This window comes from Penicillium taxi, assembly GCF_028828555.1.
Source record: "Penicillium taxi strain IBT 34144 chromosome Unknown utg000003l_segment0_segment0, whole genome shotgun sequence".
Lineage (NCBI taxonomy): Eukaryota > Fungi > Ascomycota > Eurotiomycetes > Eurotiales > Aspergillaceae > Penicillium > Penicillium taxi.
The window spans coordinates 3,796,718-3,824,524 of record NW_026643205.1 but is presented as its reverse complement, the minus strand read 5'-3'; the positions used below and the strand labels follow the sequence as shown (position 1 = coordinate 3,824,524).

General features: G+C 46.2%; 12 protein-coding genes across 12 annotated transcripts; 9 read left to right on the top strand and 3 right to left on the bottom strand.

Annotated features, from left to right (window-relative positions):
- Positions 1-26: 26 nt before the first annotated feature.
- N7495_004857 (Sm-like protein LSM2) lies at positions 27-502 on the top strand (the record flags this gene model as incomplete). Its single annotated transcript, XM_057207508.1, has 3 exons — positions 27-40; positions 109-359; positions 471-502. 3 exons carry the CDS (start codon positions 27-29, stop codon positions 500-502), a joined length of 297 nt encoding a protein of 98 aa, XP_057065188.1.
- An 864-nt stretch (positions 503-1,366) lies between these two features.
- Positions 1,367-3,904, top strand: N7495_004856 (DNA cross-link repair protein PSO2; the record flags this gene model as incomplete). Its single annotated transcript, XM_057207507.1, has 2 exons — positions 1,367-2,254; positions 2,309-3,904. 2 exons carry the CDS (start codon positions 1,367-1,369, stop codon positions 3,902-3,904), a joined length of 2,484 nt encoding a protein of 827 aa, XP_057065187.1.
- Positions 3,905-4,501: 597 nt separating this feature from the next.
- N7495_004855 (uncharacterized protein) lies at positions 4,502-4,714 on the bottom strand (the record flags this gene model as incomplete). Its single annotated transcript, XM_057207506.1, has 1 exon — positions 4,502-4,714. One exon carries the CDS (start codon positions 4,712-4,714, stop codon positions 4,502-4,504), a length of 213 nt encoding a protein of 70 aa, XP_057065186.1.
- A 3,947-nt stretch (positions 4,715-8,661) lies between these two features.
- Positions 8,662-10,256, top strand: N7495_004854 (cytochrome P450; the record flags this gene model as incomplete). The annotated part of the gene is made up of 2 exons (XM_057207505.1): positions 8,662-8,957; positions 9,008-10,256. The coding sequence occupies 2 exons, from the start codon at positions 8,662-8,664 to the stop codon at positions 10,254-10,256; spliced, it is 1,545 nt and encodes a 514-aa protein (XP_057065185.1).
- A 454-nt stretch (positions 10,257-10,710) lies between these two features.
- optB (small oligopeptide transporter, OPT family) lies at positions 10,711-13,247 on the bottom strand (the record flags this gene model as incomplete). Its single annotated transcript, XM_057207504.1, has 4 exons — positions 10,711-11,183; positions 11,238-11,429; positions 11,491-12,059; positions 12,118-13,247. The coding sequence occupies 4 exons, from the start codon at positions 13,245-13,247 to the stop codon at positions 10,711-10,713; spliced, it is 2,364 nt and encodes a 787-aa protein (XP_057065184.1).
- A 1,962-nt stretch (positions 13,248-15,209) lies between these two features.
- On the top strand, positions 15,210-15,805 carry N7495_004852 (uncharacterized protein; the record flags this gene model as incomplete). Its single annotated transcript, XM_057207503.1, has 3 exons — positions 15,210-15,351; positions 15,411-15,529; positions 15,590-15,805. 3 exons carry the CDS (start codon positions 15,210-15,212, stop codon positions 15,803-15,805), a joined length of 477 nt encoding a protein of 158 aa, XP_057065183.1.
- A 200-nt stretch (positions 15,806-16,005) lies between these two features.
- N7495_004851 (uncharacterized protein) lies at positions 16,006-16,461 on the top strand (the record flags this gene model as incomplete). The annotated part of the gene is made up of 1 exon (XM_057207502.1): positions 16,006-16,461. One exon carries the CDS (start codon positions 16,006-16,008, stop codon positions 16,459-16,461), a length of 456 nt encoding a protein of 151 aa, XP_057065182.1.
- A 148-nt stretch (positions 16,462-16,609) lies between these two features.
- On the top strand, positions 16,610-17,124 carry N7495_004850 (GFA family protein; the record flags this gene model as incomplete). The annotated part of the gene is made up of 3 exons (XM_057207501.1): positions 16,610-16,730; positions 16,780-16,988; positions 17,044-17,124. The coding sequence occupies 3 exons, from the start codon at positions 16,610-16,612 to the stop codon at positions 17,122-17,124; spliced, it is 411 nt and encodes a 136-aa protein (XP_057065181.1).
- A 2,321-nt stretch (positions 17,125-19,445) lies between these two features.
- N7495_004849 (Zn(II)2Cys6 transcription factor domain-containing protein) lies at positions 19,446-20,934 on the top strand (the record flags this gene model as incomplete). The annotated part of the gene is made up of 2 exons (XM_057207500.1): positions 19,446-19,809; positions 19,862-20,934. 2 exons carry the CDS (start codon positions 19,446-19,448, stop codon positions 20,932-20,934), a joined length of 1,437 nt encoding a protein of 478 aa, XP_057065180.1.
- A 499-nt stretch (positions 20,935-21,433) lies between these two features.
- On the top strand, positions 21,434-21,847 carry N7495_004848 (uncharacterized protein; the record flags this gene model as incomplete). The annotated part of the gene is made up of 1 exon (XM_057207499.1): positions 21,434-21,847. One exon carries the CDS (start codon positions 21,434-21,436, stop codon positions 21,845-21,847), a length of 414 nt encoding a protein of 137 aa, XP_057065179.1.
- A 2,047-nt stretch (positions 21,848-23,894) lies between these two features.
- Positions 23,895-25,770, top strand: N7495_004847 (uncharacterized protein; the record flags this gene model as incomplete). Its single annotated transcript, XM_057207498.1, has 2 exons — positions 23,895-24,303; positions 24,359-25,770. The coding sequence occupies 2 exons, from the start codon at positions 23,895-23,897 to the stop codon at positions 25,768-25,770; spliced, it is 1,821 nt and encodes a 606-aa protein (XP_057065178.1).
- Positions 25,771-26,117: 347 nt separating this feature from the next.
- On the bottom strand, positions 26,118-27,487 carry N7495_004846 (uncharacterized protein; the record flags this gene model as incomplete). The annotated part of the gene is made up of 5 exons (XM_057207497.1): positions 26,118-26,503; positions 26,550-26,614; positions 26,674-27,065; positions 27,120-27,230; positions 27,278-27,487. 5 exons carry the CDS (start codon positions 27,485-27,487, stop codon positions 26,118-26,120), a joined length of 1,164 nt encoding a protein of 387 aa, XP_057065177.1.
- Positions 27,488-27,807: the final 320 nt, after the last annotated feature.

Here is a 27,807-nt window from a genome sequence, read left to right as displayed (position 1 = left end):
CGCGCCGTGCGCCACCTACTTCCAGCATGCTTTTTTTCAGGTAACGCGTTAATCTACAAAGACCCCGGCGTGTGTTCTCCGCAAAAGCTAATGCTAGCACCATGACAGTTTCTTCAAGACCCTCACGAACCAGACAATTACTGTCGAGCTGAAGAACGATATCCGCATTCGTGGAGTCCTGAAGTCCGTCGACCAATTTCTCAACATCAAGCTCGATGAAGTCGAGGTGTTGGAACTCGACCGATTCGCTCACTTCTCCTCCGTGAAGACTATGTTCATCCGCGGTAGTGTTGTGCGCTACTTAGTGCTGCCAAAGTCGGAGATTGACGTTGAGTTGTTGGAGGATGCTACTCGCCGCGGTAAGCCAAGCTCCTGCTGTTGTTATCATTAAATGACCTTGCAACTTTTCTCATGGAGCTGCAGCATTTCAGCTATGGGAACGCTATGCTAACCTTGAAACCCTTACACAGAGTACGACAACCCAAGCACCCGTCAGCACTAAATCACGACATGAACAACATTTATGAAAGATCACGAATAGCTCAGCCGATCAGTTACGATAGATTCAAAGTTTATCTATCCAACCTCTTCTGAAGGCTCGCTCCCCTTGTGTATGGGTTTCTTCTCACATTTCGTTATGCATGGCTTTGAAGACCAGTCATACCCATATCCTCCGAAGGACTTCTTCACGTCCTGATTTTATTCAATGCTCATAGCCTTTTATCCAACTAGGCTTAGCGACATAAAACTTGTATTGTTTCCTGGTCTTTGACCTTTTCCCTCAGCTCTTATTCGCCTCTTTTGTATGGGGATTCTGACGTAGCGAGAACAATCGAAGGGCTTCTCTCGACTATATAAAGATGACTAGCCAGTTGGGCAATATGGAAACTGCGCGCGTACTTCACTGATCTTTTCACCTGGGCAAAGATCTGCTTTTAGTACTGAATTCTCAAACAGCATAATCAACTATGAGAAGTGTTGAGATATACTTGAAATTCAAGTCGATAATTGTCCATCATATCGCAATTAGAAAAACCTAGTTATTATATATTACTTGGCCGCTGTCAAACTTGAATGCGCTGTCAAAATACCGATATCATAGTATGGTAGCAGCTATTTAAGATTTAGACGGGGCTCTGGGATCATGTGACTTCGTGTCGCGCGTTCAAATTGAGACGCCACTCCACTTAACTTATGTTTGACATGAGACCACAATCAACGCCTTGTATATAGTCAGCACTTCTTTTCAGCGGTAAAATTGGACCTGATTGGACCTGATTATATCCTGAGGTCTCCTATGAGCGATTTTGTTCCGCTGTTTGATCGATATCCTACGTCCTAACTATTTCGGCACTTGCCTTCAACCATGGCAGGATCATACTCAAAAACGCCTTCTAGGGCTTCTTCCACTCCCAAGACGAATTCCACCAAGCGAAACGCAAGCATCTTGAGTTTTTTCCAGAAGACCGATACTCCACCGGGGGCCACGTCTAGCCAATCTCGCATGACCCAATTTGTCACATCCACCCGTTCATCGGGCAGTGCAAGACCTTCATCTCGGCGGCGAACCTTTGTGAAAAAAGATGACAGGCCAGACGATCTATTTCTAGAAGACAAGAAGGGTCTAACCAAGTCGATCGAGACGAGTAAAAATGGACAATTGGAGACCGAGGATATTTGGGGCGCTGGTGATGATATGATTCTTCCGGATGATACACGCTTCAACGAGAATTCACCTGTCAAGCGCCAAAAGGTGGATTCGTCGAGTATTTCGCCTGAAAATCGACTACATGACCCTGCCTCAAAGCCCACCACACCTGCTCCGACTCGAGCAAAAAAGAGCAATGGGCCATTTATCGATGAATCAGACAGTGAGGAAGAGGATTTGGAAGCCTACAAGGAGCTGAACGAGACTTCCTACACCAATTTCGACACCGAGCACAATTTGAAAGCTATCGCCACTGACGACTCTATTGGAGACCCACATACCGGGCTTCGCCAGCCGCCATCGGTAAGAAAAGCCACAATTGATGCCGAAAATGAAGAAGAATCCCCGAATTTTGACGATCTAGAAGAGGACGAGTTTTTAGGGGAGGAGTTTCGGGAACGACCATGGGAGTTAGAAGAGCAAGAAGAAAATTATAAGCACGAACTGAACGCCACGAGCAATAATGAGTTTGCGGATGCACCAACTGATATCGGATTAAATACTTGTCCAATATGTCCGAAAGATTTGACAGGATTGACTGAAACAGTATGTTGCCCCGGGATCCGTTTCCGCATGTCTATATTCTGATGATTTCCAAAGGAAATTGCTATACACGTAAACGATTGTTTAGATAGTAAAACTACCACTGAGGATGATCTTATCACAAGTGCGCCAGTCGAATCAGCACAATCAATGGATGCAATAAAGAAAAAATTATCCCGCGCTGAACGGGCTGCTATTGCCCGTCCTGCTCAACGCGATCCCTATTCTCAAAATGCCGCTGGTGAACGCTCAGCGTTTTCCAAGATGATGGCTGGTAATGCCGAAGATACGGCCTGGGCAAATGCAGCTGCCAACGAAGTATCCTCACGAGGGAAGCAGGCATATCAAAGGTCTTGTCCCTTCTACAAGATTATGCCTGGGTTTTCAATATGCGTTGATGCATTCCGCTACGGCGCCGTAGAAGGATGCAAAGCCTACTTTCTCAGTCATTTCCATAGTGACCACTACATTGGGTTGACCAAGTCCTGGTGCCATGGCCCCATATACTGCAGCAAAGCAACAGCCAACTTGGTGCGACAGCAGCTCCGTGTCGACCCTAAATGGCTGGTAGACCTGGAATTTGAAACCAGCTGTGAAGTTCCGGACACAGGCGGTGTGCGAGTCACCATGATTCCTGCAAATCACTGCCCTGGCAGTTCACTGTTCTTATTTGACAAGACTTTTGGGAAAGGTCCGGATGCTCGACAGCAGCGTATACTTCATTGTGGTGATTTTCGGGCGTCAAAGGCTCATGTCCAGCATCCGCTTTTAAGACCTGACCCCGTCAATGCGGTCACTGGGAAGCCGCGGCAGCAGAAGATTGACAAGTGCTATCTCGACACCACCTATCTCAACCCTAAATATGCTTTTCCTGATCAGGTCGACGTCATCAACGCAGCTTGCGAGCTGTGTGTTCGTCTCAACGAGGAGGCAGGTGTGGGGATTGATCAGGGGAAATTTACAACGGGGTTGATGAACAAGTTCCTTTCGTCAGTTACTGGGACAGCGAACGAGCAAGAGTCAAAACCACCGAACATAGGAGGCCGATTGCTCGTTGTTATCGGCACATACAGCATTGGCAAGGAAAGAATCTGTATTGGAATTGCGAAGGCACTCAAGTCAAAAATATTTGCCACGCCTCAAAAACGCCGGATATGTGCTTGTTTAGAAGACGCTGAACTGACTGCCCTCTTGACAAGCAACCCCCAAGAGGCACAGGTCCACATGCAAAGCCTGTTTGAGATCCGGGCTGACACATTGGCCGACTATTTGGACTCTCTCAAACCTCATTTTTCGCGCGTCGTTGGCTTTCGTCCTACCGGTTGGTCATATCGACCCCCAGCCGGCCGAATGTTAGACAATCCGCCTGTTTCAACCGTACTTCGAGGAGAGCAATGGAACAAGTCGTTCACATCTGAGCAATTGATTCCTCAGCGCGGCAGCACGAGGGAGAGTTCCTGCTTTGGAGTGCCGTATAGCGAACATAGCTCTTTTCGAGAGCTTACCATGTTTTGCTGCGCACTTCGTATTGACCGTATTATTCCTACTGTCAATGTTGGTAGTCAGAAGAGTAGAGATATGATGAAGCTATGGATTGATCGTTGGGAGGCAGAGAAGAAACGCAATGGGTTATTCCCGGTTAATGAGTGGTGATTGTGTGCGTATGTATGTACATAGGTAGCTTTACGTAGCGTTTTTTTTATGCCAGGTGGAGCTTTTCTACTTCAGGTACTACCGAGGGCGCTCAGGATCAGGCTCAGTGAGTAAATTTTAGTCTAGGCTCAGGCTCAGCTGCTCATGTCAAAGGCCCGATTCCTGTTTTAGTTTAGTGCATTTTAGTCAGCTTGGAATGGCCAACTTGGGCCGTTCCACCTTATAGTTTTACACACACACATACATAATTTGACTACAATTTGCTCCATTCCTATTTGCCTATTCGTATCCACCTTAATTGGTTTGTCAGACCTCCATCCGACAGCTCATTGTCATCACGTGACAGATTAGTGATGTCAAGAAATAGGCAAGTTTGGTCTGTTTGCATGACCCACTCTTATGTGTATTTAGGACAGATTCGGCACTAGTTAGGAAATTCAGTTTCATTCATTTGTGGCATTTGAATGATTGGCCAGCCAGTCACAGCCTATTTGACAAGTGATGGACCGAGTGCCTCACGTAGCCCTTATGGTTTTTGATCCCAAGTTGATTAGATATCCCTTTCGTAGACGACCTCTGCTAGCGCCTTTCCCTTCGCTAGGTCTGTAGCACCTTGATTTTAACCGCCCGATCATTCTCAACTTCAAAGCTGACCATTCGTCCCGGTCCAATAAAAATGGGTTCATCTCCAATTTGTTCAATATCTGAAAGGCTAAAGGAACAATACTGCTGGCCAGGGAGTTCTTGTATTTGGCCGCTGCCCGTGTTTGGATTGAACCACGTCACAGTTCCAAGTTGACGAGTAGTCATCGTGATGGTACTAACAGACGTTGCTTGATTAGATAACCTGTAAATTCGTAGGGCATAGGTAGATTTATCTCCAGAGAGATAACTCAATATAGTATGAAGGAATGTTCGCCACAAGGAGAAGGCTCTTTTTATGTATGTTGTAATACTCTTGTAAGGTTCTTTTATAGAAGGATGCGTACTATAAATAAGAAGATTGTCAGAAAAATTCTACACTTAGTCCCAAACGCCATAAACTATTTCTTATTAGTGTACTGTGGCTTGAGCTGAATTCCAGCTAGAGATAACATCCACCCCGTACATATATACATACACTAATAGAGAACAATTCACTGCCATCGTCAATGACGATAAACTGGTGGATTTAATTTAATGTCAGTGTTGTGTTGTCCCATATGCAGCGGTCATTTTATTTCATTTCCCACTTCTCTGCCACTTCCCACTTCAAGTTGAAACCTCTTTCACCCGTTTCCGTTTTAGTTTAGTTCATGGATGTGGTGGATGCCAAGTCAATGTCAAGCTCATAGTGGCCGCCATAAGCACATTCACCCCGTTGTTATCCGGCCAACCATGGCCGCTTTCAATACGTCGGCTCTCATGACTTGCATCGCTGTGAAGTCCCACCTATTGTCAAAGTAGCGGACCCTTTTCATCGAGCTAGTCCTCTGCTAGCCTCCAACCCTGCTAGTGTAGCTCGATCCACTTTCTGATTTTCTGCACGTTGTAAGGGTCTCTAGCGGATGAAGGGTAGATGAAATGAAGCCAAGAAGGTAAATTTTATTCAAGACTGGTTCTTGAGAAACCAGTCATAGATCCGTACATGTGCGTTGATTGAGGGAAGCTTGTTCCGTGTGGCCAAGGAATAGTCTAGTGATGATTCTTAGTGCCTTCGCGGCCCACTTATGTCCCGTGTTTGCTACGTGAGTGGGTCGCGAAGGCACTTAGAATGATAATTGTTCTCTATTAGTGTATGTGTCCGGGGTGAATGTTATTTCTAGCTGGAATTCAGCTCAAGCCACAGTACACTAATAAGAAATAGTTTATGGCGTTTGGGACTAAGCGTAGAATTTTTCCGAAAAACTTCTTATTTATAGTACGCATCCTCCTATGAGATAGTAATTCCAATATCAGTTGTGGTTTCATCCTTCTAAAAGAACCTTACAAGAGTATTACAACATACATAAAAAGAGCCTTCTCCTTGTGGCGAACATTCCTTTATACTATATTATCTCTCTGAAGGTAAACCTCCCTATGCCCTACGAATTTACAGTTTATCTAATCAAGCAACGTCTGTTAGTACCATCACGATGACTATTCGTCAACTTGGAATTGTGCAGCTGTTTAACCTAAAAACGGGCGACGGCCAAATACAAGATATGTCTGGCCAACTGTATTCCTTTAGCATTTCAGATGTTGAAAAAATTGGAAATGAACCCGTTCATGTTGAAATGGGACAGATGACCAACTTTGAAGTTGAGAATGATAGGGCGGTTAAAATCCTGCTGTTACGGTCCTAGCGAAGGGAAAGGCGCTAGCAGGGGTCGTCTACGAAAGGGATATCTGTGGGAATATCGGACAAACGACATCCCGGTTTAGACTACATCACGAATCCCTGTTCAGAGTGCATCACAAACGACAACCTTGAACAGTATGCATCTATAACAGTGATGTCCCGTCTTTACCGACTCTTCTGTCTTAGACGATGGAACACATTCGTCTCAGACAGAAGAGCAACTTGTACGATAAATAGCTAGTCCTCACCATGAATAAGACAGACTTTACAACCACTCCAAGAAGACACAGATATTATAGGGGCGTAAAGCGTTTCCTGTAATAGGTGTCAGAAGTGGGCGTTAGCCTCACACTTGATACAGGTGTAACAACAGTAACTATACTGATCGTGGACTGAGTGCTCAATATATGCCCTTAGTAATCAGTGAGCGATCAGTGAGCAGCCAATCGCAATTACTAAGTGGTCACTAAGTGCTGATTGGACATCACTAATCTTGTTGCGACAGCCTAATGAGAAACAAGGCTGTCAACATACGGAAAGTATCTCGGCCGGAAAGCTTTTGCCAAAAACTCTCGGTTTAGAATAACCACTCGGAGGAACTAGATTAGTATATCACGGCATCCTTGAACGATATGCATCGTCGCAAACGACACCCTTGAGCGATGTGCATTCGCGACAGTGATGTTCCGTCTTCACCGTCTCTTCTGTCTCGGACGAATGGTTACATTCGTCCAGGACAGAGGAGCACCCATATACTATAAGGAGCTAGTTCTCTCCATTAATGAAAAGACAGACTTCACAACAACCACAATAATCAGTACTGTGGAAACCACTACACTTTGTGGATTGTCTACGGTGTTGAGTAGTGGTTTGTTGGAGCTCACCACGCTTACTATTCTCAGTACGATATTCGAATATCACTCTTTCGAGCGGCAACTACTTTCAAGCTTCGAAAGCTCTCTTACTTCACAACCTACATAGGTTGTTAGAACATTCGCATTTTTCCATTAAATTTAGAAGGTTGATCACATTTTGCATCCCCGGGGGAAAAAAAAAATAAGATCCAGGCTCTCCATCTTTCATCCTTCTTCATCTTCCCCATTCATCATATGTTCTTCGCTGTTTTGCATAGATGGTCATATCCTTTGCCAACTGTATCGGTAAATATTGCCATTAACTTTTTACGCCAACCAGATCGTTGTGATGAAGACAATCCATCGAAAGACTACTTCAAAAGCCTACCTTTTTTCCTTGGGACTTAATGGTGAATACATTTGGCCTTCCAGAGATCCCAATATTGAAAGTTACAATACTTATCGCCGGCTCCTTTGACTTGAAATTTGGTGCAACATATGCCGAAAGGTACTCCTGAGAGCGGACTTGGCAGCCATCAAAAGACCCTACGCTTTTAGTGGCCAATTTTCTATTGGCTCCTTAATATCTATTGTTAATGCTTATTGTATTGCAAAGATAGCCCGCTAGAAACAGGGGTTATGGCCACTAAGTCAGCTTGACTTTTGGGCTATTACTACGTAGTAAATAATGGGCCGTGTAGTATCTATTTTGCCAAGACGCTAATTTGTCTACGTAGTCCATATCCCCACAATTATTTTAACACGCGGCTGGGGAAAGTGTTTCAGAGTGGCGGTATATTAGCTGAACATCCATGGATACAACCTAGAGCTTAACTTCTGGCCGCGTGATCCATGTGGGGTAAAAGAGCCGAAATATGACGAAGAGAGCTATGGGAAGTAGAGGAGCAGAGAGCAGAGAAGAGACGCATTTGATGCAAGGGGTTAGGACTATTTTCGGGTTATGGCTGCAGTCCTAGGAGTGGTGATTACACAGTATGTGCCGAGCTATTACATGATATGACCTGTCATATTACGTATATTAATATTTACGATTACTTCATATGCCAAGGCTCACAAAGTTTTGATCGGGATTAACGGGTTTGATGCTGGGAGCGCTAGACTAGAAAGGGTGCGCCACCGATGAAATAGGAAATATACTCCTTTTGCATAGTGACATGTACCTCTAATCCAATCGAAAACCCCCATACTTCACCCCACAATGAAGCTGTGCGGGGTCTGCCAAAGGATGTTACTCAGTGTACTGCGGAGTACGGCTTCCCCACTGTACCCCCAGCTCAATCATAGATCAGCAAAAGTAATTCTAAAGATTACCGAGGAATCGGTGGTTGATCACGGCAGACCTAAATACTTCTGAGAACTCCACTCTTGTACTGTGGCCATTAATCTGGGGCGTTACCTACCGTGGAGCGCTACCGACTTCCGAGGATATATCATCTGTCATCATCGACTGTTATCACATAAATCCGAAAGCTTCATAACGAACTTCTTCCCTATGTTAACCTTGCTCTTATAATCATCCTGATCCCCATCTTATCTGATTGTGATCAAGTTAAATCTACACAATGACAATTCTATCAGTTGAAAATGCCCCCATGCTACTGGCGGGCTTGTTTGCCGCCTACTTCTTGATGCCATATCTGTCAAGATGGCGTTTACACGATATCCCTGCTCCCGGCCTCGCTGCTTGGACAAATTTCTGGCTCTTGCTACAGGCCCGTCTCGGAAGACGATACCTCTCTGTCGACAATGCTCACAAGAAATACGGCAAGCTGGTTCGAATTGCACCCCGTCACGTCTCTATCGCCGATGATGCCGCCATTCCTATCGTCTACGCACACGGAAATGGCTTCCTGAAAGCGTCTGTTAACCCGAACGAACAAAACTAAAGCTCAAACTAACCATTATCAGTGACTTCTACGACGCCTTTGTCTCTATCCGCCGTGGTCTCTTCAACACTCGTGACCGTGACGAGCACACTCGCAAGCGTAAGACTGTCTCACACACCTTCAGTGCCAAGTCAATTGGTCAATTCGAGCAGTACATCCATGGCAACGTCGAGACGTTCGTCAAAAAGTGGAATCAGATGTCCGATACTGAGGCCAACCCCAAAACCGGCTACGTCACCCTGGACGCTCTGAACTGGTTCAATTATCTTGCCTTCGATATCATCGGCGACCTGGCCTTCGGTGCTCCCTTCGGTATGCTGGAGAAGGGCGAGGACATTGCAGAGATGCGAAAGAGCCCCAACGACCCTCCCAAGTACGTCGCCGCCGTCGAGGTCCTGAACCGCCGTGGCGAGGTCTCTGCCACTCTCGGCTGCATGCCCGCTTTGATCCCCATCGCCAAGTATATACCCGACAAGTTCTTCTCAGAGGGCATCCAAGCCGTTGAGAACCTCGCTGGTATCGCTATTGCCCGTGTCAACGAGCGTCTCAAGCCTGAAGTCGCCGCCAACAACACCCGTGCCGATCTGCTCGCCCGTCTGATGGAGGGCAAGGATGAAACGGGAAACACTCTTGGACGCGCCGAACTTACCGCTGAGGCTCTGACCCAGCTCATTGCCGGCTCCGACACCACCTCCAACACCGCCTGTGCCATCCTCTACTGGGCCCAACGCACCCCCGGCGTTGTTCCCAAGCTCCAAAAGGCCCTAGACGAGGTCATCCCCAAGGACATCGACGTTCCCACCCACTCAATGGTCAAGGAAATCCCTTACCTGCAGTGGGTCATTTGGGAGACGATGCGTATCCACAGCACCTCCGCAATGGGTCTGCCCCGCGAGATCCCGGCTGGCTCTCCACCCGTCACCATCTCCGGCCACACCTTCGGCCCCGGCGACGTCCTCTCAGTCCCCAGCTATACCATACACCGTTCGAAGGAGATCTGGGGACCAGACGCGGAGGAGTTCGTCCCTGAACGCTGGGACCCGGCCCGTCTAACCCCCCGCCAGAAGGCTGCCTTCATCCCGTTCAGCCATGGCCCGCGCGCCTGCGTCGGCCGCAACGTCGCCGAGATGGAATTGCTCGTAATGGGCGCAACAGTGTTCCGGCTCTTCGAGTTCCAGATCGAGCAGTCGCACCCTATGGAGACACGCGAGGGATTCCTCCGCAAGCCGCTCGGTTTGGAAGTTGGTATGCGTCGCCGCGAGCACAATTAGGTTAGGCAACATAAGGGAGTTTATCTTTTTTTATTTTTTATTCTATTTTTGGAGTTGGCTTGGAATTGGATCCTTGGGGAATTTGATTGGAGTCGATCCTCTTTTATATGTTCCGTGATAAAACACATCCTTTGGAATAGTATTGCATTTATTCCATGCATTGTTTTTACTGATTTGCTACGATTCCAATTCTCGTCGGGATTTTACCACTAGCGGAAATCGGCCATGTATATATGATATGATCTGAAACCCATTTTCAACTTTTTACAACCTTTCCCTACGTAGGTAGTAGCTACTAAAGATGGACGTGGGTCTGGGTGTAAAATTTGAAGCTGTGGATTTGAGCGAGATAAACTGATGTGATCATATAACTCAATGTTTCAACCAATGGAGAGACATAGTATCGACTGAAGTTAAAAGATGCTATCCCGCCGAACCATCCGACTCAAGAATCCTACCAGGTCTTCGGTCCAAAAATTTGGCCCTCTGGTAGAATAACCTGAACAGCTTTGCCAGTCGAATCAAGTGTGTCTGTGCCGACAGTATTGCCCCACCAGTCAGGCATTTCAATCTGTTGAAATTGAAGAGCAAAGAAGATCAACAAGGTGCAAAGCATAAGACCCACGTCCAGACCTGCCGACAAGACATAGTTGTACTCCAGCCACCAGCCACGGTGGCGGTTACGGATATACTTCTGGAAAACGAATCCGACGATACCCCAGCTGAGATAGTTGAGCGTGGATGCTGGCGGGAGATTCCCAGTACCGCCGAAAATGATTGGTGCATTGAGGAAGCGAATGGGACTGCGAGGGAAGATTCGTGCTCCGACATAAATCGCAACGGGGAGAAGGGCACCAACAAGCCAGAACCACACCAAGGGTCCGTACATTTGTCCAATGGAGAAGATTCGGGCCGGTCCAATAACACCTATTTCAAGAATTAGTACACGAGAGAAATTGGGAGATATAGGAGCTTGCGTACCCCAAATTACTGAGGCGTTAAAAAAAACACCGGCTACCGGGCAGCTGAATTTGTTCTTTTGATCGGGTGTACAAATACCCTCGATGTTGTCAAGGGACCAGTTCAAGACGCCTACTTGGATGATAGCTGCCCAGAATGCGGCAACCATTTGGGCCCAGAATGTCAGGCGAGGAGGAATTTTCATGTAGTGACCTGAAAATGATTGCCAAATTAGTCAAAATTATAGCCCAAGAGGACAGAAATTTAGACATACCCAGTTTCATATCAGAGGTAAATGATTGGCCCTGAGCCAAAGTGATGTAGCCAAACGTTTTGAACAGCATCATGGCCATGGGTCTACCAGGCTGCATGTAGCCAATGATGAACTCAGTAATGACGTTCAATCCGATGCCGATATTTGCAGTCGCTGCAAGGACGCCAATAGGAAGCCACCATATAAATGGGATGACCAAGGAAATTAGGAACGCCCACCAGGTGAAATGGGTAGGATATCCAAGGACGACACCGAACGAGACGCCTACCATTACCACGAAGACAACGCCATACCACCAAAGCGGAACCTGCTTGTACTTCATCATAAGGCGGTAGTGAATGTCATCATCCTCTCTACTGGAACTGCACATTCGATTCCAAATGTCTTTTCCATGAAAGAGAGCAGCGTGTACAACAACCGCAATGACACTGGCAAACGACAATCCATAGGTGAGCATAAAGGTGGTTGATAGGAACAGTGGCGAGTAGTTTCTATACTTCTCCTCGTCAAAGAGGAATTCTGGTGTCAGAATATTCGCAACCTTGTAGCTGTGTCCAGTATTCGCATAGCTATCATGGTTTATTAGACTTCGGATCAATCGTTGCGAGTGGGTCATTGGCTACTTACGTCCGGCTGTCACTCATGGGTAGGTAGGCGTTGTAGAAAAGGCCGGAATAATGGATTCCAGGAGTAAGAATAAAGAAGAAGACCACAAGTCCAATCAAACAGTTCCCAATGGCGAACCAGGGCGTCATCAGCGGACTGCCTGTGAAAGCAGTAACTGTGGTCCAGTCAAAAGTGATTGGGAGTAAGGCTAGCCCGGAATAACCACCCAACAGCTGGTTTATGACGACATTCTGAGGCTTAATCCAAGTGACGAATACAAACACGCTGAGAAAGGGAGCAATGTATCCAGGAAAGAAGTACCAGAAGAAGGATCCTGCCATGGAGTACGTGAACATTTTGTTACGACCAAGGGTCCAACCAGAGACTGTGGCTGCAGCTGGTTTCTCGTGGTCGTGCAAGGCCGAGAACATGGCCGTGTTAATCAAAACTGAAGGCCAAATCATGGCTGCTGGGTTGACCAAAAACTTGTGGAAAATGCCTGCCATTCCAAATCCCACCATCTGAGTGCAGATACACAAGAGAAGTTCGAAGCCCCATCCAAAGGATTGCTTGTAAAACACTTTCTGTGCTAGCAAGATATCAGTTGCATAGGCCACACCGTAGGAAGCATTGGCCATAATGACCACCAGTGCATGCTCTTTTTTGGTAAAACGGCCAGGGTTGGTATTGAACTGAACGCCGAAGAGCTTGAAGCTTTTGGCAGGCATCCACTTTTCCCATGCTTTACCAAAAGGGAAACACAGCAGCTGAGGGATGTAAGTTGACAGAGAGATACTTGGATTACGCATGGAAAAGAAGAGGTTGCATGCGGCACCTAGGGTGGTGAAAAACAAGCCAAAGATCCATGCGCGAAGGGTGTTGCCAGTTCCACCCTCGTCAAAGTTAGGAACGGCAGCAAGAACCTCGGGGTAAGGAGAGACCTGCAGAAGGTCTTGGGCGATACCTTCCTGGAGATCACGGTCAGTAGTTTGGAGAGCCTGATCCATCTCGTCGGCAATTTCATCGGGAAGGTTAGCGTCCCAGTGATGGTGGGCCTTCATTTCGCGAATTTTACGAATCGCGTCACCTGGCACGGTCTCATCGACGTGAGAACCGTTATTGTCGGCAGCACATATTCCGTCTTTCTCCATGATGGGATAGACGAGTTAAAAGAAAGGTGGTTGCTGGAGGAGGATAGAGGGAGAGATCAGTCAAAATCCAAAAACATCATGCGGTTGATCCAAAAGGTCTCGAAATTAACATTGCGGTATCACGTCACCTCTGAGCTTCAATGAGTTTTAAACTTACCAGTGATAGAATGTGTCAAGTTATTCGCGATGGGGAAGAAAAAGGTTCAAGCAGGGTTGATGAAGAGGAAAATTAAAAGACGCAATTGAAGGACGTGAGAATAGCGCTGATATCGTGTACATTATAGATTCAGGCTCCCTTCTTGTTATCTGAAACTAGTTCCTATGTCTACTAGAATTGGAATTCTATTTTTCTCTACCTGTTCAATCTATTACATTGATTTTATCATCGGGATCCAGTCACAACAGTGAGAAACCATAAATCTTCATTTTCAAAAGGATCTTGGAAGCCTTGGAAGAGAAGCATTGATGTGATCGCTGATACCTCGCATCAACAAGTCCCAGAGATTGATATGAGAGTAAGTAAACATAGACATGCTGTCATACTGTGTAGTAGCAACCTTGCAGGTGAAAGCTCAAAACGTTCACGGAGAATTAGATGTTTGTACCAGCAACATTCAATGCCATCATCTGTACCATGATGGAGTCTGGCATTAATGATAAGCTCTATTCTCGGAGCACCTGAGCTGGATGGACGGGGAACCTTGGAAGCAGAATAGGACACGATATCTGATTCAAGTCATGATAAATATGGCTCGATATATACCTAGCTATGGGTCTATCCAGGTATCCTAAAGTACATGTGTATAAAAGCTCAAAATGAGAAAGCCTAATTGCTACATTCATCTCAATATATAAGTCTAATTCCATCCAGATTTCTCCCGGACATCCATATATACTTGGAAGCTCCTAGTAAATCCTTCTTCAATTTTGACCTATGATCACAATCTAACAACCTAACCGGCTTTTAAATCATCGATGCTACACTTGCATCAACCAGGGCCGATTCCGGGATCAAAACACAGTGTCAAACTGCCGAAACCGGGCGCGAAGGTGAAAATTCTGACTGCTTTGTGTAGCCAGAGAGATATATATCATCTCAGGCCATCATCCCTCGAAGAGACAAAAAACAAACAGATACAAAGAATATGACAAGACAGTACTGAGCATATATGGTATCATGCTGGTACATAGAGTGACTTGGAAAACAGCTCGAAGGACATGTTGCTGCTTCATACTACAACTTGTCCAACCAACCTTGGTGGAGGGGTACACAGAAGGGTATATTCCACCCCTAATTAGATTAATGTACAGCAGGGCCATATCTGCCGTCTGTTCCGTGTGTTGCCGCAAAGAGTCGTTGCAGGGAGAGTTCTTGTATAACGCCCGTCGCGCGATATGACGCGATACCCCTCTAGTTTGACTGGAAATATCGGATTCACGTCGTATATATGCAGCCATTGTGGTACTAGATAGATAGTAAGTGGCAATTCCCGCCGGAGGAGATGTAGTTCACTGATAGAGGACTCCGTGAAATGGCGGATGAGTGCAGTACAATATACTTCGTTTACCAGTAAACAGGATCGGGGGAGCGGGCTGACACGCCCTGGAAATCCAGTATCTCGTTTAAGTAAGAGCACAAGGGGACGCTTGTACATCTCTTGTTCGTACACTTTCCTGCGCGCTTTAGGGGTCACTAGTCCCTTCCCAACAATCTCGTCGATCAGGTATAATCGAGAAAAAGTCTTCACCTATTGATTGATATGCAGAGGGCGAGAACGTCTCTAGGCTTTATTATTCCATCCATGTATATACCGAGGATGGGGGAGCTGGGTTGCAGCGCCACTTATGTCGGTTGAGGCGATGGATTTCCTCAACATGACATCACAGCCACAGCAGACTATATATGGCGATCAATCGAACGCCAGGTTTTAGAGATTGATCCAAGCTTAATGTTATCTCATGATGATTCCCGATATTCCTTCTGTTGCCGATCTGAAGCAAGCTGCCGAGAGCGGCCAGCGAATCACGTCCAGCGATGTGTCGGCCATCTCGCACGCCGAGAGTCAATTGACAGGGCGTGGACCACTGCGTGGTGGACCAGCAGGTAGGTAATAGAGAATAAATTAGTAGACCTCCGACGAATAACAGACTGATCGAATCAAGCATTCGCCCAGAGCCTTGCGATGCGACAGATGAATTTTGACAGCAAGCTAGACGAGATATCACGGAAGCCACCACACACAATCACACATGAAGATGCACGTGAGATGCAGGCTATTGAGGTTTGACCCTCCACTCTGACACGATTCTATCTCAATTTGTCACCTAAACTCCGATAATAGACGCGAGCCTTCAACAAGCCACCAGGTCTCGGATCTGTTTCAGCCCAGGTGCGTTCGATTGCCGACCGTAACGAAGTGTTGGGATTGCCAGTGGCAGTGAATTTCTCATCGATTGTAAGCAAGGCTGAAGCGGTGGAAGTTCAGACCGAGTCAGTGCTGTATGGACCAGGAGTGGCAGTGCAGCCGCAGATCCGTGGAAATGAGTTGACAGAGTAATGAGTATAGAGAAATCAAGCAAAAATGAAACGAACCGTGCCCATCTATTTTTGAGAGTACGACGTAAGCGCAAGTAAGCAGAGAAGCTTAGAATACGAGATTCCTTGGAATTGCTTATCATCCCGCGTTTTCCTCAAAGACCTAGACTTACCTATACCTCTATATCTACATCTTCCAACGTACTGAGTACTGTACTTACCATGCAAAGTCAGACAAAATTCACCAACCACACTGCTCTCCCATCAGCTCTCTCTGAAGCTGATGTAATTCGATTGCTACACGACCACGATGCCATGATCACTCAAAACCCATTAGTCATCCACTACGAACAATGTCCACAGGATGCTCCAGATGATGAGAGAGAAGGTCACTGGTACCAATTGACTGACCGAATCAACTATCTACCTGGTGGAATCCTGCAAGGGAAAGTGAATTATCGGGCCTATCTACACAATACCCCACAGGGTCTGCGCACTCACGTCTACGCCCCCCTTGGAGTTCACATACACAATGTATGGAGTGTGCGACCGGGCGAGGACTCGCTGGCATTGCAGGAACAAGTTCATCTTCGGTGTCCATTTGGAGTTACCAATTTTATTCGTCGGACTATGCACAAGGCCCACAAGGACTTAGTAGCACGGTTGACCTCGAATTAATTTGTCATGCAGCCGGTATTTGGAATGAAGAGATCATGACGCAACGCAAGGACTTTGCATATAAATAAATTATCCTTCCTTTTTCATTTCACTTTTTTTTGATTTCTTTCTCATCTTTCATATTCAACTTCTTCTCTCACACTAAATCATGCCTCTTACTGGTCACTGTCTCTGTGGTGCGGTCACTTATACCGCAAACGTGGATGCTCCCCTCGTCACCGCTTACGATCACTGTGACGATTGCCAGCGTCAGACTGGCTCAACCTATTGTTAGTAATTTCATCGTCTTAAATCTATACGATCCTAATATCCACGCAGCTCTGGTCACTGTTGTCCCCAAGGATACATTGACCATCAAAGGCCCCACCAAGAGCTGGGCTGGCAAAGGTTCCTCAGGCCTCGATGTTCACCGGATCTTTTGCTCCGAGTGTGGTTCACCCATTGCTCACGATCCTGATGCTGCCCCTGAGATCATCGCTCTGAAGGCCGGAACTCTGGATTCCGAGATCAAGAAGACTCTCAAGCCGGTAAGTGGTGAGTGGGGGTGGTTATTTGGAATTTCTGCTTATGTTTCTGATTTAGGACACCGAGATCTGGACTGTTGGCAAGCTTCCTTTCTGTCAAGAGCATCTAGCTCATCCTTTTGAGCACATGCCTCAGTAGGTGCTAGATATTGTAGTCGGCACAGACACCTAGGTACCTAGGTATACAGATATGGGACTCTATATGTACAGATATCTGTGCCTAGGTAAAATTTTATGTGATCTGTTTATGTGTATATATATTCATGGATGGAATTAGGTAAATGGCAAATAGCGTGTATGCATTTTACCTAGTTAGGCATCTATTTAGCTATCATATGCGCCTAGGAGAACAACGATTCTCGTCGTCTTTGTATGTAAACCTTGAAAGAATCCCGATGATGACCAAGAATATCCCAAGCGTGACTAAATAGTCTTTCTTCGGACACCTCAACTGAAGGAATGATGAGATAGTCCCTAGTAGCTGCTGCCATTATTGAGTATTTATTTTGATGAGCTTTCTACCATGAAAGCATCCCTTGTAGATTTACCTTGAACTTGGATAACTTTTGTAAGGTTTCGTTTCCAATGGACACATAAGTAGTATGTATTTGTAAACAGAATTGGGGGTTGTACAATAGCCCTTACCTGGATAGGCAGGGAAGATAAAAAGAAGTGTGCTTGAAGATGGATCAAGAGTATATTGATGTCAATACAGTCCACGGGTGATTGATTCTTGAAGGGCTCCTCCAAGATCCAGTGACTAGCATATAATTCATACCCGCCAAAACCACCCGATTATTTGAACGGGATCAAGATGCGCCAACTATATATCAGGACGACTGATATCTTACCGACATGGTGGATTTAACCATTCAGCAGCTGCAAGACCTACTGATCTGCTGACCAACGTCTTCTCCCGCTAATTTCTTTCAGTATTCAGGAGCTTGAGATGTCGTTATCTCAAGCAAGGCAGTCTGTGGCCGCTGTGGGCGTTCTCGCAGGAGCCGGTCCTGGGTACCCCAAGGCCAACCCCTACACCTGTTATCAGTTCCTGCCACATTTATAGCCCCTAAAATGAGAACGAATATCGGCAGCTTGTTGCTATTGAATGGCTCCTCAAAAGTTCCCCCCCCCCCCTTTAAGACGAAGAAAGTTACACATTACACAGCATTACTCTCGAGATTGTTGAAGATAGACGAAATGGGGATGGGTACAGAGAGCAGGTCTCCGCTATGGTTATACAAGAAGCGACTTTTACAATCCTTTTGTAATTCACGATCATTATTATACTCATGAATGTGCCACCTCCGAGAAGCTTTTAGAAAACCGAAGGAAGCAAATTACTCAGTTTATAATCCTTCTCCCATGATACTCCACTTTTGAACCAAATACGTACTGCTCGTCTTATATTGATCGATGATACATAGATATCTCTTAAGTATCAATGCAATAGCTCAATGCAGCAGACTCTGCACGATATGCTGGTAAGCGAACAGTTGAGTCAAATATTAAATTCGAGAGCGAGGCTTTTGGGCGACAAGATATGTTCCCTACAGATTTACACCCTCGGAATATAATGATAAGAGATAACACTAAGCACAGTGTCGTTTTCATTGATTTTGCGGATGCAGTTTTCAATAGCAGGAGGGACGATCGTTGGCGAAACAAATCGATGAAATAAATGATGGATTGGTATTCTTAGAATCCTAAACCAATGCAAACCAAACAGACACAATGATTAATGAATTGGTGACATCATAGGACGGTGGCAGGATATCTGTGCATTGCAGTTTTACAAATACAGATACAGATACAGATACAGATATTCTGTTGCAGACCACTACTAGATACATGATATGGGATGATTTATGATAAGTTGTATGAAATAAATACTACAATGTGTTGTCATCCTGGGACTGGACCTTGTGGGATCCATACGAACCTGGCCCCACTAACAGCATTTATTAAATGTAAGACCTGAAGGGTTCTGATATTAGATGATAAAGCTTTGACGATGACTTTGGAAAATCTATTTACCTAGAAATGAGACACTGGTAGATGTTCATGGTTGAAGTTCCGCGTAGTACGTATAGTGAGTGAAATTGCAATTACAATACCAGTCCATACAGACCCACTACCTACCTGTTCACAAGGGACACTTCCAGTCAGAAAGATCTACAAGTCCCAACCTTTGTCCTTTTCTGGGAACAACGAGTCGACGCACGGGGTAGTGCTTCTTCGGGTCGGACAAGTCCCATCTGTCGCGAAAAGGGCCTCCGGGTGTAACTTTCGTCTCGGCTAGCGCCGTTTAAAGTCATTGAAACGAAGACTTGTAGGAACTTAATGCTCGGTACAGGGTACACATACCGCGGTTGGCTCTTGCAGTAGATATAGTCTCTCCGAGTCGGTGGTAATCCCGATTAACTACCTCATACGGACAATCCAACAATCACATTCATTATGAATCTCAGCAAACAATCCAAGACTGTTACTGGGCATTTACCCAAGAGCGTTAAAGTGCGCTCTACTTGCAATGCTTGTCAACAAGCTAAGATCCGTTGCAGTCATGAGAAGCCATCTTGTCGCCGATGTCAGAAGCATGATATCGACTGTATCTACAGTGTATCACGAAGACTGGGCCGTCCTTCAAAGAAGAAAGAGTCACGAGTTGGCCTGGAAGATTCACAGGAGCTGTTATATCGTCCAGAGCGGGAGAAGAAAATGCGAAAGTCGACGAGTAAAAAAACCCACGCAGCAGTCATAACGGTAGCGGTAGAGGAAGAACGGCCAGTGCCAGGTCCTGCAGATGGGAATGCAGACGATAGTAAGCGTCAAATATGTTACTGAGTTTGCAGCTTAAGGCTTATCTTTGCTAGGTTTTGAGACCAGCCAGACTCACAACTGGCTCCAAGATCTTATGCCGGTTCACAGAGGAGCGAATTCAGGATATTCCATCGCCGAGCAGATTCATGCTGACTTCGAACTGGATGTGGAGGACTCATTCGAGAGCCTTTCAAGCTATCAGAGGCATTTCTGTCCGAGCTCACTGTTCACACAGCCAGGTGACATGGGTTTATCCTCCAATCCGCTCGAAGAACCGACGCTAGCGCCGGTGTGCCTGAAACAAGACCTGGATAATTTTCCAGTGTCAGTCATGAGTGAGCAGGCTGTGTCGCTTGATTTGGAAGATTGTACTGTGCCATGGGGATACGACTTCTCAAGACTGGACATGCAACCATTTCAAGGACCATGGTCTGTGGGCCGAATGTCATCCATCAATCTCTTCATCGACCCATCAAACTTCTGCCACAACTTTCAATCACCTGAGCGTCACAACAGTGAAAATAGCTCGCCCCAGTTGGGCTTGATGCCTAGTTTCTCCTGTACATGTTACCAACAAGCTATGGATGAGCTGACCAAGGCAAGACTCCGGATGAGCCACGATGGAATATCCAGTATTGATAGTATCATCGCATCTCAAAAAGAACTGTCACTGCAGACAGAGACAATCCTGCAATGTAAAATGTGTTCGCAGTCTGAGATCCAGGTCAATATGCTGATGATGATAATCGTCACAATTGATAGTCTCCTGACTGCACTGGAAAAAACAGCACTACCTGGCAATCTAGAAGAGGAGAGTAAGATGTCGTACACAGGGGCATCATTCAGCAATAGGCAGGCGGCACTGACAAGCGGGTTCAAATCGTCAGTTGATGCATGTCCCCTTCTGGTAGGAGCATACAAGGTTCCCGTGGAAGATAAAGCATCTTTTATTCACCAAGTACTGCAAGTGCGTTTATTCACGCTTTTACTCACCATCCGGAGAATCCGGGTTTGCGCACAGCATCATTCATCGGGTCCATCATCACGGGGTCGTCTTTTCATGATTATGGAGACTGATAGGCGGCTGCAACTCATGATGATGAGGATTAAGATGATGGTAACGTGATTGGCTTAGAATACTCAGGTAGTAAATGCAGAAGCTCGAGACTAAATTGGAAAGAGCCATGCTGTCAAATTGGAGCAACATATAGGACAGCTTCTTTGTAGAAAGCTTATATTGGTGACAGAGTGTGATATGTATGCCGTCGCGTGTAAGTCTCATTGGCTGTGAAAAATAGATCAGCTCTCTTTTCAGTGTCACTCTGTTCCCACACCAGTTGAAGGGATTTATTTTGAAATATGTGGGTCACCTATCCAGAGTCATAAAATTGGAGATCCAAACTAGCATAATTAGATAGTCCTGTCCAGGTGAGTTGGAAAAATAGAAAACTCCGAGAATGACTGCTTTCGTACCTAAAATACGTGCGCCAGGCGATATCAATTGCAGTGCCTGCCACTGCTCAATTAAAAGATTACAAATCATGAAAGAGCTCCAGAATGTCCAGGCAGTAGTTGACGTTGAAACAGTCCTAGATCTGATCAACCGAGTCTGCAACCAAGGCAAGATGATGATAGAGTGCAGAGATTGTATTAAAACATCACAATCTATCGCGCCACTACCAGCTCTATCAGAGCATTGCCTCCCTCTGCTCGAAGCTTTGTGCTCAGCTTATGAGATCTCGACGCACCACGGCCTTTTTGACACGGTCATGCTGGCATTCAAGCCACGCCCTGCACCATTTATATGTCTCCGAAGTAAAGTGATGTTGGGCCAGATGGAGCTCGATGAAGATGAGACCCGTCTTTTACTACGGACTCTGCTGGGTCGGAATTTGAGGAGACTTGTTGAGTTGATAAAGCTGTTGGAAAGTTCAGATATCCCGGATATTGCAACATGTGGAATAATGGTATGCGAGTCTTCTGTCCAATCTACCATTAGTCGCTTGATTGTATTGATGCAGGTTATTGAAGGGGGTTGACCGATGAGAATTCTTGGAATCAATAGATATGCTGCAATTAGTGACGCGATGATATGAAGAGACAGTGCGGATAAATGCTATTGAAGTTTTAAACTTGAATCAATCACTTGAAAAGATAAGACAGTCTTGACTACCTTCATTCCTAGATGGCTCTTTGCATCCCGGACGCAAAACAGCCATCCCAGTCCTAACATGTATTGGGTACAGTAAAACGTGAAAATATGATGGAAAAATAAGGGAATTCATTCCTGCAGATGATGAGACTGCAATTGTTTGGAGAAGTTGAAGGAAACAGCGCAGAAGTATATAGACAGAAAGCCTGAACCGGCGCGGAACCGGAGAGTAGAAACCACTAAGTGGCACAAGCTCGGGTCTTTCTTTACATTGATTTTCTTCCCGATAATCATTGATCACTTATTCATAAAGGTCGAGGCTTTCTGACGCTAGCCGTATTTGGGTGGATTGCTTCTGCTACTATTCTTAGAATAATCACGTTTTATCAACTTTAATCAAGATACAGTTTAAGGATGCAATTTCCTTTTCAAAATCAACCTCTTCACTCCTGATGTACTCAAACCCTTGGGGTCTCTGAAAGGCGATGTGAACTTTCGGATTGACTACACGAAACTACAGGAGTACTAGTATGTTTTTTTTTCTAGCTGGAGTAGAGGTGGGTCTTTAGTGATAAGAGTACTCCGTACTTGTGCTGACTTAAATAGGGAGGAAATTACAAATACTCCGGCGTCCCGTAAGCGTTGGTTTGGTGGATTCGACAGCTGGCTCAAGAAAATGACGACCATTGTGAAAGACGAAAGAGGCTCCTTGCCTCCGTATGATGAAACCATGAAACTCTATCATGCTCATGCATACTGCCCAAGCATATCTCCCTTGATTCCTCTTTTTCCTCCTCTATATCTATCTCAATCTCCTCCTGTGGCGGCGGCTGAGGTACATAACCATATCTTTTTTTGCACTTTTGCCAACTTGCTCTCTTTTTATAGCATCTTCTTTAGCTTTCCTAGCTATAATAACCATTATGTTCGGTGGTAGATCTTCATCAAACCAAGACTCCATAAAAACAGTGCCTTTAAAAATAATGAGCGGATCCATCGCCCAACCATCAACGGCAATACATTCAACCGCAGTAATATTTTCACCTCTTGGACAGCCTTCATACTAACCACCATCTGATTTTTGCCTCTCTACGTCGAAAGCCACACTCATCAAAGTAATAGATCAACCGCGAAGGCACACCTCGAAGGACGCATTCAAGTAGATCGTACCAATAACCTAGCTGGGCTGGATCTTCAGCCTGAATTCGCTTTGATTCCTTAGTATAATGCTTCTTAGGAGCTAGCTGTAGCTCTTTAGGGAGACGCTTAACAAAGCGATATATCTTCATCTTGCTAACATGGCTAGCATCTCCAAGCGAGCGATTTGCCCATGCTTTAATCAGCTTAGGTGTTGGCAACAAACCCCAATGATTCAACTGGATAATCCGGCGAACTAGAGCTTCCTCCTGGATATGATATAAAGTCTTATTGACTGAATTTTCGTTGAGATCTCGCGGTTGCCCTCTTTTTGACGCGGCTAGAGAGAATTTTTCGATTAACGCCATAACCACGCGCAATCTTTGAGATATTTGGGTTTTCTTCGCGTTTGGCCGCTTCATAGGCATTAGAAAGGCGGGATCCGGTACATTCGGTGGTTTTAGGCATTGTAGGTAGAGGATATTGCGTAAGATAAGGTGGTATGTAGAATTGGACGTTGCGGTGTGGCTCACCCACTCACGGAACGTGAGTGGGTCATAAAGTCACTGATACTTTGAGGAGATTGCTAGACAGACCCCCCTGCCTGATTTTTGCTTAAAACCCGCATCAATAGTTCTCGTTACTAACCAGAGAGTATTACAGCGATCAATTTATGCCCATGTCAAGAGTGGGTCCTAGTCCTCTTGCTAATTATGGTATGTATCATCCTGGTTTCCGCCCACTTCCGTAAATATTATTCGCCATGATTGGAGACTTTTCACCACCCCATATCCTTCATGCTCTCCTCCATACGAGCCGCATTTGCGCCTACAAGGGGAGAAGGAGTTCAGCAACGGACCCCACGGTATGCCGGTGAAGACACTACCCCGACAACCCACCGAGAGATCCTCGGTTGGTATGCCTACGGTATCGCGGCCGAGGTATTTGCCGTGTGCGGAGTAGGCTCATTCCTGCCTTTGACCCTCGAGCAGGTAGCGCGTGAGCATGGCACCCTACAAATGAGCCACCTGCCCTGCTGGGGACCGCAGGCACCAACAAATGGAACACAGGGCGCGGGCGAACAGTGTATGGTTGGGCTCTTAGGTCATCCAGTCAGCACTGCTAGCTTTGCGATGTATACGTTCTCGTTGGCGACGCTCATCCAGGCGTTGACCTTGGTTTCGTTCAGCGCCTTGGCGGACTACGGTATGATTACTTGACTGCTATGAAGCAACACACTCCTAATATTCGCGCATTATAGAGAACAACCGCAAAACCCTACTCCTAGCTTTCGGATTCATTGGCTCGGCTACAAGCATGCTATTCACTGTGGTCTTCCCTTCGGTATTTATACTGGGCTCGATTTTGGTCGTCATCGGAGTGACATGTCTGGGCTCATCGTTCGTGGTACTAAATTCCTTCCTGCCAGTTTTGGTCGCCAATGATCCTTCAGTCAACACCGGCGGTACCAGCAATGACGATGGACATGAACTTGGAGACATGGATAATGATGTGTCTGACTGGAATGCCTGGGACGACGATGATAGCTTGACTGGCATGAACGTTCCAGACCACGAAGTTTCTTCAGTGGAGGAGGGCGTGAAGGCTAAGAATAAAGAATCCTCTTCACCACAGCTGCAGCTGTCGACACAGCTGTCAACACGGATATCTTCCAAGGGCATCGGGTTTGGCTACTGCGCCGCTGTTTTTGTTCAAATTCTCAGTATAACGCTGTTGATCACACTCTCAAAGACCGCTCTCGCAAAGAAGTCTGCTTCGATTCCAATGCGGTTTGTGTTGCTCTTGGTCGGAATGTGGTGGGCTGTATTCACCTTTGTCTCTGGCCGCCTTCTGCGTGCTCGACCCGGCCCTCCACTTGAGACTTCCACGCAGGGTATATCCAAATGGCGTGGTTACTTGCGACTTGTAGGCTTTGCGTGGAAGTCTCTATGGCAGACCATGAAAATCGCCGTCAGGCTGCGTGAAGTGGTGATTTTCCTAGTCGCGTGGTTCCTCCTGTCTGATGCCGTCGCAACAGTATCTGCCACAGCGATCCTCTTCGCTCGTACTGAGCTGAAGATGAGCACGCCCGCCATCGCACTGTTGTCCATTACAGCAACTGTTTCTGGTATGGCGGGTGCGTTCCTGTGGCCACATGTATCCCGACGGTTCAATTTGAAGTCCAACCAAACCATCATAGTTTGCATCGCCTTATTCGAGATAATACCGATCTACGGCCTGCTAGCCTACATCCCCTTTGTAAAAAACTGGGGTGTAATAGGCTTACAAAAGATGTGGGAGATCTACCCACTCGCCATAATCCTTGGAATTGTGTCAGGAGGTCTAGCTTCATACTGCCGCTCCTTCTATGGACTATTGATCCCTCCCGGCCACGAGGCCGCATTTTACGCACTGTACGCGGCCACCGATAAGGGTAGTTCCTTCATCGGTCCAGCAGTGGTGGGTATGCTCGCTGATGCAACTGGCCAGATCCGGTCTGGTTTTATCTTCATTGCCATCGTCATAGTGCTGCCTATTCCATTGGTTTGGATGGTCAACGTTGAGAAGGGTCGTAGTGAGGCTATTGCCATGGCTGGTGACTTGGACCAGTCACATGGAGGCCCGGCGGACAATGCTGAAGAGGCTGAGGGCCTTTTGGCGCGTGGGGCATAGACTGACTATATGCAGAAACGACTGTAGAGCCAGAGATGAAAAATAAAGCTTCAAGCTAGCCCAGGTGCATCTAGATATACCTAGTAGTCTACTTTCCGGGTGGGTGCACCTAGATAGACTGCACAAAATCACCTCTCAGTGCTCATCCGGTCCTGCAAGCTAGAAAGTCATCTAGTGTATTTGCACAGACTGTAACCATTCATTCTTGTGAAAGATGACATCGAGTTACAAACCTCGGGACGGGAGATGACACTACCAGCCCTAAAATCGCGATTCGTGCGTCAAGTTAATGAAAAGTGAGGGCATGATAATTAGTTTTATAATAAATTTCTGATGCTGTGCAGCAGTTACCTCTGTGCTGATTCATGCACAGAGACACGAATATCTCGCTTTATCCGATTTGGATTGAGTTCCTCCTTACTGTTATTTTTTGTAGCTGGATGAGTTTGGCCACCCATGACAGTGGCGTTTGTAAACTCTTGCTCATTGGCAGCAGTCCAGGGCCTGCTCTCCACCACTGTGTCATCTTCGCCCATTCTTGAGAACCGGTGACTCCTGTTGGCCCTATTATTCAAGGGATATGAACCCTTGAGTGGGTAAGAGTTGGGGGTTGATGTGTTGTCGGATTTATCTCGGAAAACTCGAACCAGGGGTCTTAGAGTAATCAGCGAACCAGCTACAATGCTTAAACTCCCCTCAGCGTTGGAGCATATGGCGATTTGATAAGAATTATCTGGCGTCGTTAGTCAACATCGAAGCATGGAGATGGAAGCACTTACATAAGAATTCCGTATCTTTGAGATTCGCGATGAAGGGGATGCGAGTAATGAGTGCGACACCGGCGCTAGAGTCAAGGTCAGCAAGACGATCAATCGATTTGAATGATTGAAGAGCGGGACGTACGTGCAACCAACTCCAAGAATGCCGACGACACCGGCCTTCTTGCGACGACTAATGCGCAAGTTCCAGATCAAAGCTACTGGAAGAAATCCGATAATCAGATCGCATACCACACAGCCAACACTGTACAGATATACGATATCGATGAGTAGGTTTACATCGAGACAGGTGCCCTTCTCCTGTGTGAGACTTTGATTCCAGAGGTAGTCGACCGGGCTGCATTGGAAGATTGTGAAGAAAAGGAAAATGAAGCCAACGATAATGGCTAAAGAGGCAGTAGCGTAAAGAATGAGGATTTGGGAGCGGACAACCGTCAAGCGCAAAAGAGTGAGAATGATGGAGATCTTGGAGAGAATGCAGACGAAGACGTAGAAGATTTGGCCCAACCACCAGGACTAAGCACAGGACGTTAAATACGAATGGACACTGGTGGACTATTGAAGACATACCAGCATCGCCTTGTGGAAATTATGGGGCTTGGTTGCAAAGTAGATCAGCTTTCTGCCCATTCCGACCTTAGCCCCTAATATTGTACACGCGCCGAAGCCAAGAGCGAATAACTAGAGATGATTAGAAATATTCAATGCACTCAGGAAATGGAGCTCACCATGGCAAGAAGCATGAGCCCGTCATCCCAAGAGAAAGCTCGAACAATTCGCAGACGCACGTAAGTTCGCATAGCAACACTAATGAGGGCAAGGGCCAAAAACAGCGCAGTGACAATAATGATAGCTTGACTGCGACCAGCGCCATCATCTACAACTGCAAATTCACTCGCATATTTAGCGGTCTCATCCGCAGTTATCCCGTAGGGCATAATGAGCGTAGTTCACAGACGATGAATCTGCCATACTAGAAAGAGCACACGGACGATGTTTAATAAATTAATAGTCCCACGGAACCTAGAATGACAAGTTTGTGATTTGAGACAAGCGGGTCTGATGATATTTCGAATATGTTTCGAAATGTGTTCGAAATCCCTTTTTAGGCCCAAAATAGGGTTACTGATGTATGGAAGTAAAACAGTTCCATGGTTCAAGACTGCAAACCTTTTCTCGGCACAGAAAGCCACATGGATGAGATGGCTGAATATTTGGGACCGGAATATCTCCGTTGACATAGACATGAAGTTCGTTC